A 14,064-nucleotide genomic window follows, 5' to 3' on the forward strand; every position below is an offset into this window, starting at 1 on the left:
GCGGTGGGATTGGAGAGAGCTGAGCAAGATAGTGAGATGTGATTTCATTCCGAATAGTTTTAACATGTATGAGTAATGTGCGAGTATTTTGATGTCGATTTTTCCCAGAGGACAGTGAATTTACAGCAAATCACGATAGGAGTACATGTGGAAATGTGCCGATTGGGAGATAATTGCGTGGGAAGTGAAGGTGGAAGGGTTCTGAGTTGTTGAGAATGGTAGCCAAGTTTAGGGCTCAGGGGTTTTGGGTTGGAAATGGAGGGAACGCCCGGAGCAGGAGCAGAGGAAGCAAGAACCACCGTATTCAAACTCAAACCGCCCCTTTTTCAAATATCGAAATTAAATCCCCTGCATCTCATTTTATAGAGTTTATATGCAAAATTATTTAAATATTTGAAAAATAATATATATACTCACAAACAACATCAATATTATTTACACAAATCATCTATATTTTCTAAAAATTACACAAACACCCTGTAAACTTTCATCATTACACAAATTATTCCTATTTTTTACCAATTAGGAGTGATTTATATGATTACCCAAAAAATAGCAGTGACTTGTGTAAATAGATTATAAATTAAGGGTGTGAAAAATATAATCATTCCTAATTTATAAAATAAGAAATGAATTTTTATAGTATAATATCAAAATATAAATTGACAAATTGATTCTTGAAAAATTAAACATCTAAGGAGTTAAACTAAGTAAACCGTAGTATGTTAGCATCTCGCATTTTCTTTAAAAAGTATATTACCAAAAACTTGGAGTAATTTTATTATAGACCTTCTTTCTGGTGGAGGAAAATAATTTATTAGAATTCCGAAAACGACGTTATTACATGTTAGATGTGACATTAATACGCACGTCCACCAATTGTATTATTGTTGGGATGGAGCAGTGAAACTGGTTTTTGTTGTTCCAATTTCCATTGCTTGTTTGGTTCTGAGAAAAAAGAGCGCCTCCAAACTGCAAAAGAATAACCCATTCACTATTTTTTTTATAAAAAATAATAATTATATATATATATATATAAAAAAAAAAAAGAAGAATAAACGAATTTCGTGTTTGGATGTGGGGGGATAAAAAGTGGGCAGGACCATCTCATGATTCTGTTCCTTCCTTCTTTCTTTCTTTTTTTCACTTTTTTGCCTTTTTTTTTTTTCCAATATAAATAATAAATAATATGTATATGTATATGAACATCACTCATATTTTCATCACCCGGGAAAGGAAAAAAGGATTCATACCGCATACATGACAGCAGAAATGGTTCCACTCTCACATACTTGCATCATTTGTTATAGGTTAAATTACAATGACTTGTACCGAAATTTGGTATAATTATAAATACGTTCTTGTTGTTTGAAAAATTATAAATATTTCTCTAATTTTAACGGTCGTCCAACAATTAGCCCAATCCGTTATTTTTGAATCTATTTTTTATGGAGAACTGGCTAAAATGCTCATGTGTAGAGGTTATAGTGATTATATCAAAACCTCATTGTTATATGCTTATTAGTTGACTTCTTGTCCCCTTCATATGCCTGCAAATTAATTCAATTTCGAATGTAATGTTTGGATGGATCAATTTGAACTTATAAAAAGAAAATAAGTAGAGCATTATATAAATCACATCTCACAATAATTATATATATATATATGGTGAGAATTTAGCTAAAAAATATGTAAATTATTTTATTAAATTTTGCTATGTTAATGTATAAATTGATAAGATGTATTACTCTGTTTATTAAAATATTAAAGTAATGATTGCTTAAAAGATTTGATTTTTTTTTTATGGGATAAAGAAAAAGGAAGTAATATGGAATGTTGAAGAGGTAATGAAGTAGAGATTTGTAAAATGAAAAAGCATAAAATTAGAGCATTAAAAAGAAAATGGTGTTAGTTGTGATGAGGTAATACATGTGCACTCACCATTATGCAATTACCGGTTTTATGATTTAATTTAGAATGAATGGGAAGATGATGATGATGAGGATGAGTGGGCAAACATGCGATTCGCTCTGGCTTTGTCCTCCACACACACACTCACCTTCCTCCCACTTTTTTTTTTTTTTCCTAAAAATATAAAGAAAATAATAATTTTACATATCAACCGAAAGTTTAGTGGGCACCCAAACTCAATTCTCAGACCCAAACTAAACTTTCCACACATGTTTATATTTTTTTCACTCTAATTTTATTTACTTTTTTTTCCTTTAATTTTAGGGAAATTTTAAATTTAGAATTATTTAAAAAATGTAACAACTAAGAAATATTAATTACAATTATGTAATTTAAAAAAATGAAGAGAAGTGTAGTAATAATATTTGTGATATGGGTGGGAGGGCAGCATGTGAGTACAGAGTGCCACCGTCCATTTCATTTTAGGGTTGGTGCCACTGCCGCCACATGAACCAACCATCTCATCTCCATATTTGTTTTCCTAATTATATTATATTTTTAAGTAATATAACCATATATTCTTTATTTAAAAAAAAAAATAAAGTAAAAATACAGAAAGTTGGTTCGAGATAGCTGGCTAGCATGTACCAACAGATGGTTTCTCTCATTTTCTTTTAATATTTATTTAATAATTAATTATATTGATGTTTTAATATTCTTCTCTTCTTTCTTCATCCATCTATAATCTATTTTTTTCTTAAAAAAATAGATTTTTTCTTTCTAGAAATTCTAATTACCTAATACATACACTAAAATTTAATATTAATTTTTGAAGAAAATAATTCTGAAACCCATCATTACGAATATATAAATGCGTTAAAACTACACTGTTTAGCTCAAAATTATGAAATTGAGATGTGTGATCAAGATATAATTAAATCGCATGAAAAGGGTAAAATTCAGTAGCCTCAACGCATACGAAAAGCATAACCATACATTTTCCTTTGAAAATTGATAATGATACAATGGTGGAATAGACTTAAAAGCTGTTTCGTTTAATTTATTTAAAATATTTTAATTCTCGTTTTGTACTCTCTTTGCATTTTGAATACATTTTACTCTTAAAAATTCGTTTATCGTATTTTGATTCTTAATTACGATTTACTTTTTTATGCCCATTATATCTTAAATCTGATACTAATTTGAGCATTATGAATAATCATAATGAATTTAATTAAAAAAAAAAAAAGAAAGATGAATATATTTATATAGGTGGGTATAATTAAGGAAGCAGGAGAGGTAGATGAAGAAAGTGTTTGGATGGGGAGAAATCAGACACGAGTAATACAATAAATTCAGTAATTTATGTGTAATGAGTGTAAAGGCGCATTGTCCGTTAGATTTGGCATCAAGAGGAGCTTGATGATGATGTACTGTAGTTGCGGGGGCAGAAAAGGAAAATAATTCTTTTCTTTTTAATTATTGAAAAAGAAAATGAGAAAATAGTGTAGACACCGGTCACCAGGTTCATCCTTCGTCTCCTCTCCTACATTTCTTACACGAGAGGAGAGGATAGCCAAAGCTCTCTGTCTCTCTCTCTCTCTCTCTCTCTCACACACACACACATAATATAAACTATATACATCACACACACACACACACACAAAGAATACATATATATACATATATACCCATTTTTGGATGTGAAAATCGATCTCCACGGGCCACGCTATCTTTAGTTTTCTCTCTCTTTCACATAACATATACTAATAAAATTTATTTATTTATATATATATATAAATAATAATCTATGGCAATTCATTTCTAACAAAGACTGAGTTTTGGTAAACAAGAAAAAGAAAAGAGAAGAAAAGAAGAGGGCTTCAGCCCTCTGCTTCCCTATCTATGCCTCCTCTCAGATCTTGAATTTAATCCATTTTTCTTCTGGACCTTGATTCTTTGGTAACACACAACCACCTATCTTCCCATGTATTGTTCATCTTTTCTTGCTTCTTTCAACTCAAAGTTTTAATCTTTATTACAATTTTCTTCAGGGGTTTCTGATTGTGGGGGGCTGTTGATTTTCGATCTGTTAAAGATCAGATTGTCTCCTGTTGAACAAGAAAATTTGCCCATTTCTCGTTTAAGCAGGAGAATTTCCAGGTTTCTGTTGTGTATTATTTTCTTCAAGGTATGCCTTTTCCTTTTTGTTTTTCTTTACTCATCTGCATTACCATGTCTCGTTACGATTGGATGTTATCGTTTCCATGACAGATTCTATATTGAGTAAGCTGTATAATATATGGAAATTGAATTCTCATATGAAGTAATTTATGATCTAACTTCACTTCCTACTGGATCCCTCCTTTGCTCCAAACATTTACTAAGTTGCGTGATTTCTTGAATTGGCGATTGCCAAAATATGGTGTACGTGGCAATAGATATAACATTAAAGTTTTGGTATTGGTTGGAGGTGGATTCCATTAACTGCAAATTTTGATTGTTTGATTGGAATCAGGTGTACAAAGAATGGAAATGGAACCTGGGAAGTTGTTCATTGGTGGGATTTCTTGGGACACCAGTGAAACTTTTGGTGAAGTGGTGGAAGCTGTGATAATGAAAGATCGCGCTACTGGCCGTGCCCGTGGTTTTGGTTTTGTTGTTTTTGCCAATGCTTCCATTGCTGAGAAAGTTGTCAGGGAAAAGCACACCATAGATGGCAGAACTGTAAGTCATGCATCCTCATCTGGACGAGCATTCTTCATTCTTTTGCAAAATAAACAATGTCATTACACTATGTGCAACATGTCTCTGAAGTTTATTATAGGTCAAAATTCTAAAAAATGTTGATTTGTAGAAACTGTGTGTATACTTGCACGACGGTGTTTCAATTGTTTATGCACCCACATACACACAGAGAGGAGAATATTATGGTTTTGTTTCTATTTGTTTGGTGTGTATGACCCATTTTGGTAAATACTTGCATGATGGTATTTCAAATTGTTTCATGCACTCTCATATATATATATATATATATATATATAAAGCAGATTACAACTCTGTATCTATTTGTGGTTTATATGACCTTCTACTGAAAACAGTTCTGAGGGCATTATGTGATGTCTGATTTTAGTGTCATTGCTTCTTCTTAGATAAGATGGAACATTCTCAAGAACAAATGATATCCTGCTATCATGTTCTTCCACATGTTTACTTTGGAGTTTCTGGTAACACAGAAGAATGAAGCACTTAGGAAACGAGTATGCTCAGTTGTTGCAATTGTTTTCATCATTCTATCTTTAGTCCACTCGGTTCTTTCTCATATGCCGAACAATTTGTCTTTTTTCTTCTTGGGATCTTAGGCAATGGTTTATTAAAGCATGTTCTGCAGTTTCTCATGATTTGAGTATAGAAACCTATGTTAGTCGGGACTTGTTCAACAATGGCAAATTTATCTCGTTTCACCTGTAACTATGAGCTTCTTTTTTGTTTCTACTCCAGCTTTTCATCTATGCCTGTGTAAAGGAATTTGATCTTATCTCTTATTTTGCCAGCCAAGTTAGAAATATAAGACTTTATTTTTCCATGTATTATGTAAAACCATGGGAGCGGGTAAGTTACTTTATTATCATCCATTCATCAGGTGGAGGCAAAAAAGGCCGTTCCTAGGGATGATCATCAAACCTTTAACAGAAACAATGGCAGCATCCAGGGGTCCCCTGGTCCTGCTCGTACAAAAAAGATTTTTGTAGGAGGGTTGGCATCCACCGTCACGGAAAGCGACTTCAAGCGGTACTTTGATCAATTTGGAACGATAACGGATGTGGTGGTGATGTATGACCACAATACGCAGAGGCCTAGAGGTTTTGGGTTTATCACTTATGATTCAGAGGAAGCAGTGGATAAAGTTTTGTTCAAGACCTTTCATGAACTTAACGGAAAAATGGTTGAGGTTAAACGGGCTGTTCCAAAAGAGTTATCTCCAGGGCCAACACGAAGCCAATCAGGTGCCTATAACTATGGCCTGAACAGGGTGAACAGTTTCCTTAATGCATATAGTCAAGGATATAATTCAGGTTCTCCTGGTGGCTATGGCATGAGAATGGACGGTCGATTTAGTCCAGTAACTGTGGGTCGAAGTGGATATCCTCCCTACAGCCCCTCTAATTGTAACATGGGACTGAATTTGGACACTGGGGTAAGTTTAAATTATGGGGCAAGTGGAGATTCTGGTTTGTGCTATGGACGTGGGATGAACTCTTACTACAGTGGAAATACAAATCGATATGGTAGTCCTGTGGGCTATGATATGGGTGTTTCTGGAAGCGGGCCTTTGTTGAGTAACACAAATCGAAATTTGTGGAGCAATGGAAGTCTTAATTATGGTACGAACTCAGTTGGTTCAAATGCTTTTCCTGGCTCTGGAACTGGAAATGCTGGCTTGGTTGGTAATTTTGGAAATATAGGGGAAATTTGGGGTTCGTCTCCTGTTTCAGCCCAAGCTGGGGGAAACGGTTCATTAAGCAGTGGAAATATCGGCTATGGCAACGGAGAAAACAATTTTGGTGGCAGGACAGGTTATGGCAGAAACAATGGAGTCAGTGCTGGCCTATCATCATCATACTCCGTTCGTGATGGGGGTTTGGGAAACTTATATGCAAGTGAGTCCTTATACGGGGATCATGCTTGGCGTCCGTCTTCTCCTGAGCTGGAGGGCCCCACCTTTTTTGGTTATGGCCGCAGTGCAGCTGCAGCTGCAGATGTAACACCTAACAACTCTGTTGGTTACGTTGGGGGTTATACTGTCAATGCTAGGTCAAATAGAGGTACGAATTTTTAGATTTCATCTCGACTCAACAGATATATACACTTTCTTATATTTTCTGGTCCTTATCAATCTAGCTGCTGACTAATACACTATCTATCTGAAACAGGAATTGCAGCCTAGGGGCCATATTACTGTATGCAACACTCTATTAAGATTATAGTAGGCAATACATACAAGTGGAACCAAAACGGAGGAGCATGATTCACACATGTTCCTTGGTGGAGATAAACAGACTACACTGAATACCCGTTGTACACAACTCATTCCCATGACAAAGATTTTGTGTAAGAGTTCAAACTTGAGCTTTCCAATATAGGATTTGTTTCTTGTAATTTGTCGGAGACGTGCAGGAGGGTATACCCGGGGGAGATAAAAAAAAAAAAAAAAGTACATTATATCGTGCATCAAATTGTTGACATGAGAGGCCTCTATTCTTTTTGTGTAGACTTTGGTATTAATTTTTGTGCTGTAAGGTCACAAAATCCCCAGTTCTTGGCAGATGGAAGAGTACATTATTTTTTTCATGGTTTATCCCTATTCAGATGCATTTATACTCTTTTCTACTACATGCATTATTATCCCATTTCTGCCCTTATCACTGCTGAATCTGAATTTTTTAAGTATTTTCTGCATTACCACTACTTCCTCCATGAAACACGCACTCTTGTCGTCTAAATACAAATTGAGTCAAAATAAGAGCGTGTTTTTGGAAAGTTACTAGACAGAATTACCTATACAGTTGAATAAGAAATACTAATACTTAAATCATAAACTAGAATTTATGATACTTTGGTCGTGTGATTTCAAGTATGTTACCGTCAATGATTGTTGAGATCTCATAAATAAGTTATTGTTGTTGAGATCTCACAAATGAGTTTAGAATCAATTTAATAGGAAAAAAAGTAAATGTTTGAACAATTGATTACTAGGTTTGACTTTATCAAGTACATACATTTATTTAACCATTTAAGATTACTGCAGCTGAGATGAATTCTTCATATTAGAAAAAATATTTAAAAAATAATACTTATATATTAAATGTGTGAATTAGGCACTTCAAATTTATATTTTAAGTACTAGTTATGGTGGCACGCAATACTTGTGTATATATAATTAGATAAAATTCAGTACAAATTTTAGAAATAAAAATTAATATATCGTTATAAGCTGATCAAATGATTAACATGAGTCAAAATAAATGATAAAAACTAACGATTAAAAGATGATATGGGCCATTGAAAATAATAAGTAGTTATACTGGTATAAATATTTAAAAATATAATTGATACTTTAAAATTTAATTTTGTTATGTTACAAACTGATGAGTGAGAAGTGACGTTTTTTTATATATTTATTAGTACAGGCAAATATAAATTTTTGCATTGTTTGACCTATTTTTTAATTTAAACTATAATTTCATCAAAACTATATTTCGATAAAAACTGCAGTTTTTTTATAACTTTTATGTAATTATTTTTTACTTTAATTAACAATTATATCAACTAAAATAAATTTTGCTTTCCTTGATTAACTTGAAGAAGGATAATAGTTTATCAATTAAACTGCATTTTCATAATTAATTATCTTGTATTTCTGCAACTATCAGCCATCCAAAATTGATTTAGCATGATTGAAATTTTATGATTGACCAGTTATTATAAGTCAAAACAATTACATGTAAAACCAATCAATTTTGAAAAAATATGAAGGGGACAAGAACATTTTACTCGAGTTGAAAAATTGCTAAACCAATTAAAGTCGTGCGTGATATACAATGTCGTCCTCAGATTCTCCTGTGGGTTCTGACCCAAATACTCCCAACAACAAAGCAAAAATGTCGGCTACATCTTTTTAATAGAGTTACAAACTAAACATGTGGAAGGGCTTTAAGAGAATCAATGAAAACAAGAAAAATGACACAATCATGATGAGCAACACCCACCTTGTTTACTCTGTTCAACTGCTTCCTGGTTCCCCTCGGGCTGTAAAACTACCGTTTTTGCATTTGTCAAACACTCGGTATCTTTTACTTTGAGTTCTTGTGATTGCATAACTTTCCTACTTAAGATGTTATATATCTCTCTCACTACCGTTTCGAAGGCGGAACTAACATTGGAGGAATCTAGAGCTGAAGTTTCGATGAAGAACAGACCCTGTGCCTCGGCCAACGCCTTGCCTTCGGCAGTAGTCACCTCCCGAGCATCTTTCAGATCAGATTTGTTGCCCACCAATATCGTCACCACATTCATGTCCGAGTGAGCTGCAGAAAATTAAACATTTCTAATCAGGCCAGACCTCGACTTAGAGGAGCAAATGCATGGGATACAGTATGATACTAGTCTCAAATCTCAAGGCGTGAGATCGTTCTAATACTAGACGTGTGAGGAGAGTTGATGGAGGTATTTTCATTAGTATCTAAGAGGAACACAAACCCATAAAAGAAGCTGAAAGGAAGCAGCACTAGAGTGTCATATTGCTTACTCTGAAGTTCATTAAGCCATCTGCCGATGCTTTCAAATGTCTGGCGTCTGCTGATGTCATAGACAAGAAGCGCTCCAACTGCACCTCTATAGTATGCAGATGTAACAGCCCTAAACCGCTCCTGGCCAGCTGTGTCCCAGATTTGTGCCTTAACTTCCTTCCCATTAATTTCCACCTTCTGGGTCTGAAATTCTACTCCTATTGTAGATTTTGAATTAGGATAAAACTCATCTCTAGCAAATCTAGCAAGCAAGTTTGATTTACCAACAGCTGAATCACCAATCAAAACAATCTTGAAAAGGTAATCCTCTGTTTGTTCCTCTTCTGTATTCAAGGCCATCCTCACCTTGCAAGCTACAAAACCATATCTTGCTGATATATATATTATACTAACAAAATCAGGATCCTCCTAAATGCTACAAGCTAAATAGCATTTAACTACTTAGCTCAAGATGGAGGAAAACTCAATCTAGAACATAGAGGAGGCTTGTCAGGTATCTGAAGAATCAAGGCAGCAACCGAAAAGTCAGGGAAGGAGTCGCAGTTATATTTTGCACATGAAAGATGTGGATGAGCTAATGGCCTATTCTGAAATAGCAGCTTTCCTATTAGCCACTAGACTGTGCAGGTAGAATGTTTCTTCCCAGATCTAAAGTTTAGGCCTTTGAAAAATGAATCGGCAAACGGCAAAGGCACCTGCATTAGCAAGCAAGCATTAGCCATACACTTCACAGTCATATTGCACGAAGATTGTTTCAATATATTTTAACACATAGATGTCTTGTGCCAAAAAAGAAAAAAAAACACAGATGTCTGCATGCATTCCTTTTCCAAGCACTTCTTCTTACATATATTATGCCTGTTATACTGACATTCCAAGTCCTTAATGCTGTTCTTCCCCCCCGCTTGCCTTCTGCATCCCTCTTCTTCCTTTCAACACAAACCTGCAAAACAGGTAGATATAAGGCATCACAGTTTAACACTTGTAGTTAACTCCACATGCACAATATTTTCAACAGAGAAAATAAAAATCTGCACCGAAAGATATTGGTAGTCACAGAATATTCCAGTAAAAACATATATGCTACTTCAATGAAAAATCATGGCTAAAACAAATCTGCCTTCAAGTATACCTTTACAGTGAAAGTTCAGCTTAAATTTCCACCGGAAAGTAATATATAGTTTTGATAGAAGCAGGTCAACGACAAGAAGTTCTTTCCCCAGAGATACTGTATTCCAGATCTAATCCACAAACTGATTAATAACAGTCACTGTGTTCACAACATGCTGATTGTCCAAAAAGAATTACCAATATATGCATTATCTGCATTAAATACATAACAGGACTAGCAGTTCGTCAACCAAGTCCTATATATGTTTCTACGAAGCAAAAAGTACAGTTTTCAGTCTTCAATTAGCATAGATATATATGACTCTCATGTCAATAACTTATTACATGCTCATTTCGGAAAGAACAGATAGGATACTTCTCCTCTTAGAATATCAATAATCCACAGTTCCACAAAGAAAAGGTGATCTACCCTCATGTAATATTTTAAAAGTGAAAGTGTGCACTTAATGTTGTGATTAGTTGGGGGTATAATAAGAATCATAAAAATGCAAAGATACATCTTGTCTTTCAGTCACAACATTTTCTGATGAAGTGTCAAAATCTACAAAATTACCAGTTGACTTACAGATCTAATGCAAGTTTCACATGAAATGCCTATTGCATCGACAATGTTCCAGCATAAATTTTCAGCCATGTGATGAGAGCAATGTCGCATGCATTCTGTACAGGGCCCACATAACAGATAAAATCATCCATCTAGCAATGCGGTATCGAGGTATGGAATACTGGGATTTGGGACTAAAAATATTTCATTGCAAACTTTAATAAGATCTTCATGAATTCCAACTCTTTAGATCTGAACGTTATTTGATCCAAACACATTACAATAACCTGAATCAAAAACAGTCTAGCAACAATTCTTTACCCGCAGAATTAAAGGGAAATGAAGTTTAAAACAACCTAGGAACGACATGCAGATAATTCATCATGACTGTCAAATCAATAATCTCATGGGAAGAATATAGTTCCAGAATTGGAGCTCATAACATTGTATACTAGCGACTACTATTAGACATGTTTCAACCGCTCGTGGCAGACAACAACAAGAAGCAAAAGAACAGTTTCTTTGTCAGTAGTTCAAATTGTTCCCAGTACATCTCATACAGTTCCCAGTACACGTAAATTGCCTCCACTCAAATTCTATGGTCTGTTGACCGAAAACTTCCAGCAAAACATTAGTTTATGCCTTTCAACTCTTTATTTATTAAAGAAACAAGCACAGACATTAAATCCAAGAAATAGCATTCCCATTTCAGAATACAACCAAATCTTGGTGCTGATTTTCTTATTACCCATAAAAAGAAAGTAATCATCTTGAACTCTTACATCCAAAAAAGACGTTTGAAAGAAATTCAGCAACTCAGACACGCAAGAAACTAAAGAGTTTCATGTTTATCCTATAACAGAAAGAGACATTAATTTTACCAATTTCAAGAAAATCATACATAAAAAGCTAAAACAAGAAAACAGGAAAATTTTAGACGTACCCACTTCTTGAAATAATGTGTGCAAGTGCAACAACCCTCCTTTAATCTTTCGTCCCTCAAAAGTCTTTGTGATCAAATCGGAACCGAGTCAAAGGCAGATCAAAGAAGATGTAAGCAGGCCAATTTAAAAGGAAGGAGAGTAAAAACAGAATTTTCACATATATCTAAGGAGAAAAGAGGGATCAAATGAAATCTTAACAGTCCTGGGTTTAGGAGAGACTAGGGTTAGGTTCCAAGATTTGACGCGAGACACAGAGAGGGGAGGCCAGATTCACAGTTTTGGCACAGCACAGTAGAAGGCGGAATCAAGAAAGACAGGCCTGATTTCGCCTAAGTGGACATTCTATTTCTGGGCTACCACCTCCCAGCCCAATATTTTCACATATTAAACAAAATCATGCCAGCCCACTCAACTCATGGATGATTCACTCTCTTTTCTATTTTTATTACTACTAATACTTACATATATATAATTAAATTAATTAAAATGATAAAAATATTTCACAAATAAAAAAAAACTGAATAAATAAAATTAATCTAAAAGTATTATGGACACAATAAAAGAAAATAGTATCGTGATGTTATAAACTGTCTTTTTCTAAAAAAGTTTTTTTTATATTAATATAAATTATTATTTTTTAATGGATGGGTGCAGTTGAATTTTAAGTTGTCAACCAAGATTAAAAAGGGCTAATCCAGTGATCTTGCCAAAAAAATAAATAAAAAAGTTTAGACTAATTTTTTTTTTAAAAAAAAAATCATAACTTCATATATTTTTACAAATGTTATATTTTATTTAAAAAAAAAGATTAACATATTTGAATAAAATAAAATCATGATCATACCAATAACTGCATTCTTTTAATAAGACGTAAATTTTAAAAATATATTACAAAGCTCATTATTTTCTTGTTATAGTAATTTGTAAATTTATAATACCTCATTTCTTAATCATACAATTTTTTTTAGAAATAATTATGAGATATTCCATAACATTTACATATATAAGTTCTCGAACATCTAACAAAATATTTTCTAAAAAAATTATAAAATCACCAACGCACCTTCTAAATTCCACAAATTACGATCCTCCCCCGTCTCAACTATTCCTACGTTGCATTAATATGAATGCGTGATGGGGATGGTAATTTTACAGTATTAAAATCGATGAGTTGTTGGTCCAATAATAAATAAGTTGAATTGTTCTTGTCAATTAGTAGAGTTGGAACCTTGGCACGACTTTAACCATTTTGCTCCAATTGATTAATTTCATCTCCAATATAAGATGAGAAATAGATACGGTGAATATATATATATATATATATATATAAAGTATTAGCAAGGGTAGGTGATGCACATGCATATTAACAAAATGGTCCCCTCTCCACGACCACACTCATGCTGATTAGATCTAATTAAGTACAATATTTAATTACTCGACACGACCTTACATTACTTCATTAATGACGACGACCACATATTTTTTAATTATTTGATTTCAAGCAACACTCTGTCAACACATATACCTCCTCTTTTGTGTTGTACGTTTCCCACTATTCCAACATGTTAATAACTTTTACGATTAAAATCGCATTTTCACGCCAAATTAGTATTTAGAGCTGATAAATAAATAAAATTTTTGTTTGATAAGTTTTTGAGCTCGGTTGGATTAGTGTAAAAGTAATAAATATACTTGAAAAATATCGAATTACTCGACCTCAACTCATGTTTAATCCAATTAAAATTTATTGTGTTCCATTAGATCAATAATAAAAAAAAAATTTCAAATACAATTTTCAAATTCAAATAAACTTAAATAATGGTGTATTCGACCCCACTCCTATTAGTACATAGAAATGAGAAATATGTATTTGTGAGGAGTGCATTATGGAGAGGGAAAATGTGGAGCCCAAAGATGGGTAGATTGAGGGAGGTCTATGGCTATGAGAAGAAGGGTCCAAGGCCTAATAAACCAAAAAAGCAAAATGGTACAATGATGAGTAGGTTTTAATAGGTGCCCAGCCCAACAAGGAAACCTGTGGTCCAATTCCCCCCCACTTGTTGTTTTGCGCTAATTGGTACCATCACTTTGTACCAACACTAATCTAATAACCAAATGAGTATGATTAATTGATTATTGGATATGAGTGTAGATGCTTAATTAGTTTGAGGAGGCGGGGACTGTCATATGAGGAAGGATTAATGTCTGTGTCTGCACTCTGCAG

General features: G+C 33.7%; 2 protein-coding genes across 2 annotated transcripts; one reads left to right on the plus strand and one right to left on the minus strand.

The window, feature by feature from the left end:
- Positions 3,456-7,297, plus strand: LOC105175256 (heterogeneous nuclear ribonucleoprotein 1). Its single transcript, XM_011097641.2, has 5 exons — positions 3,456-3,873; positions 3,966-4,102; positions 4,430-4,638; positions 5,555-6,737; positions 6,846-7,297. Exons 3-5 carry the CDS (start codon positions 4,441-4,443, stop codon positions 6,857-6,859), a joined length of 1,395 nt encoding a protein of 464 aa, XP_011095943.1. The 5' UTR covers positions 3,456-3,873; positions 3,966-4,102; positions 4,430-4,440; the 3' UTR covers positions 6,860-7,297.
- On the minus strand, positions 8,448-12,098 carry LOC105175257 (ras-related protein RABA5a). The gene is made up of 4 exons (XM_011097642.2): positions 11,840-12,098; positions 10,069-10,164; positions 9,221-9,916; positions 8,448-8,999 (listed from the first exon to the last, which is right to left on the minus strand). The coding sequence occupies exons 3-4, from the start codon at positions 9,558-9,560 to the stop codon at positions 8,662-8,664; spliced, it is 678 nt and encodes a 225-aa protein (XP_011095944.1). The 5' UTR covers positions 9,561-9,916; positions 10,069-10,164; positions 11,840-12,098; the 3' UTR covers positions 8,448-8,661.

This window comes from Sesamum indicum, linkage group LG12 (assembly GCF_000512975.1).
Source record: "Sesamum indicum cultivar Zhongzhi No. 13 linkage group LG12, S_indicum_v1.0, whole genome shotgun sequence".
Classification (NCBI taxonomy): Eukaryota; Viridiplantae; Streptophyta; class Magnoliopsida; order Lamiales; family Pedaliaceae; genus Sesamum; species Sesamum indicum.

Excerpts from the sequence above, each read along its gene's own strand:
- LOC105175256 (XM_011097641.2), top strand. The coding sequence starts at position 4,441 with ATGGAAATGGAACCTGGGAAGTTGTTCATTGGTGGGATTTCTTGGGAC. Across the intron at positions 4,639-5,554 it reads ACACCATAGATGGCAGAACT|GTGGAGGCAAAAAAGGCCGT; the intron begins GTAAGTCATGCA and ends TCCATTCATCAG.
- LOC105175257 (XM_011097642.2), bottom strand. The coding sequence starts at position 9,560 with ATGGCCTTGAATACAGAAGAGGAACAAACAGAGGATTACCTTTTCAAG. Across the intron at positions 9,000-9,220 it reads ATGGCTTAATGAACTTCAGA|CTCACTCGGACATGAATGTG; the intron begins GTAAGCAATATG and ends AATTTTCTGCAG.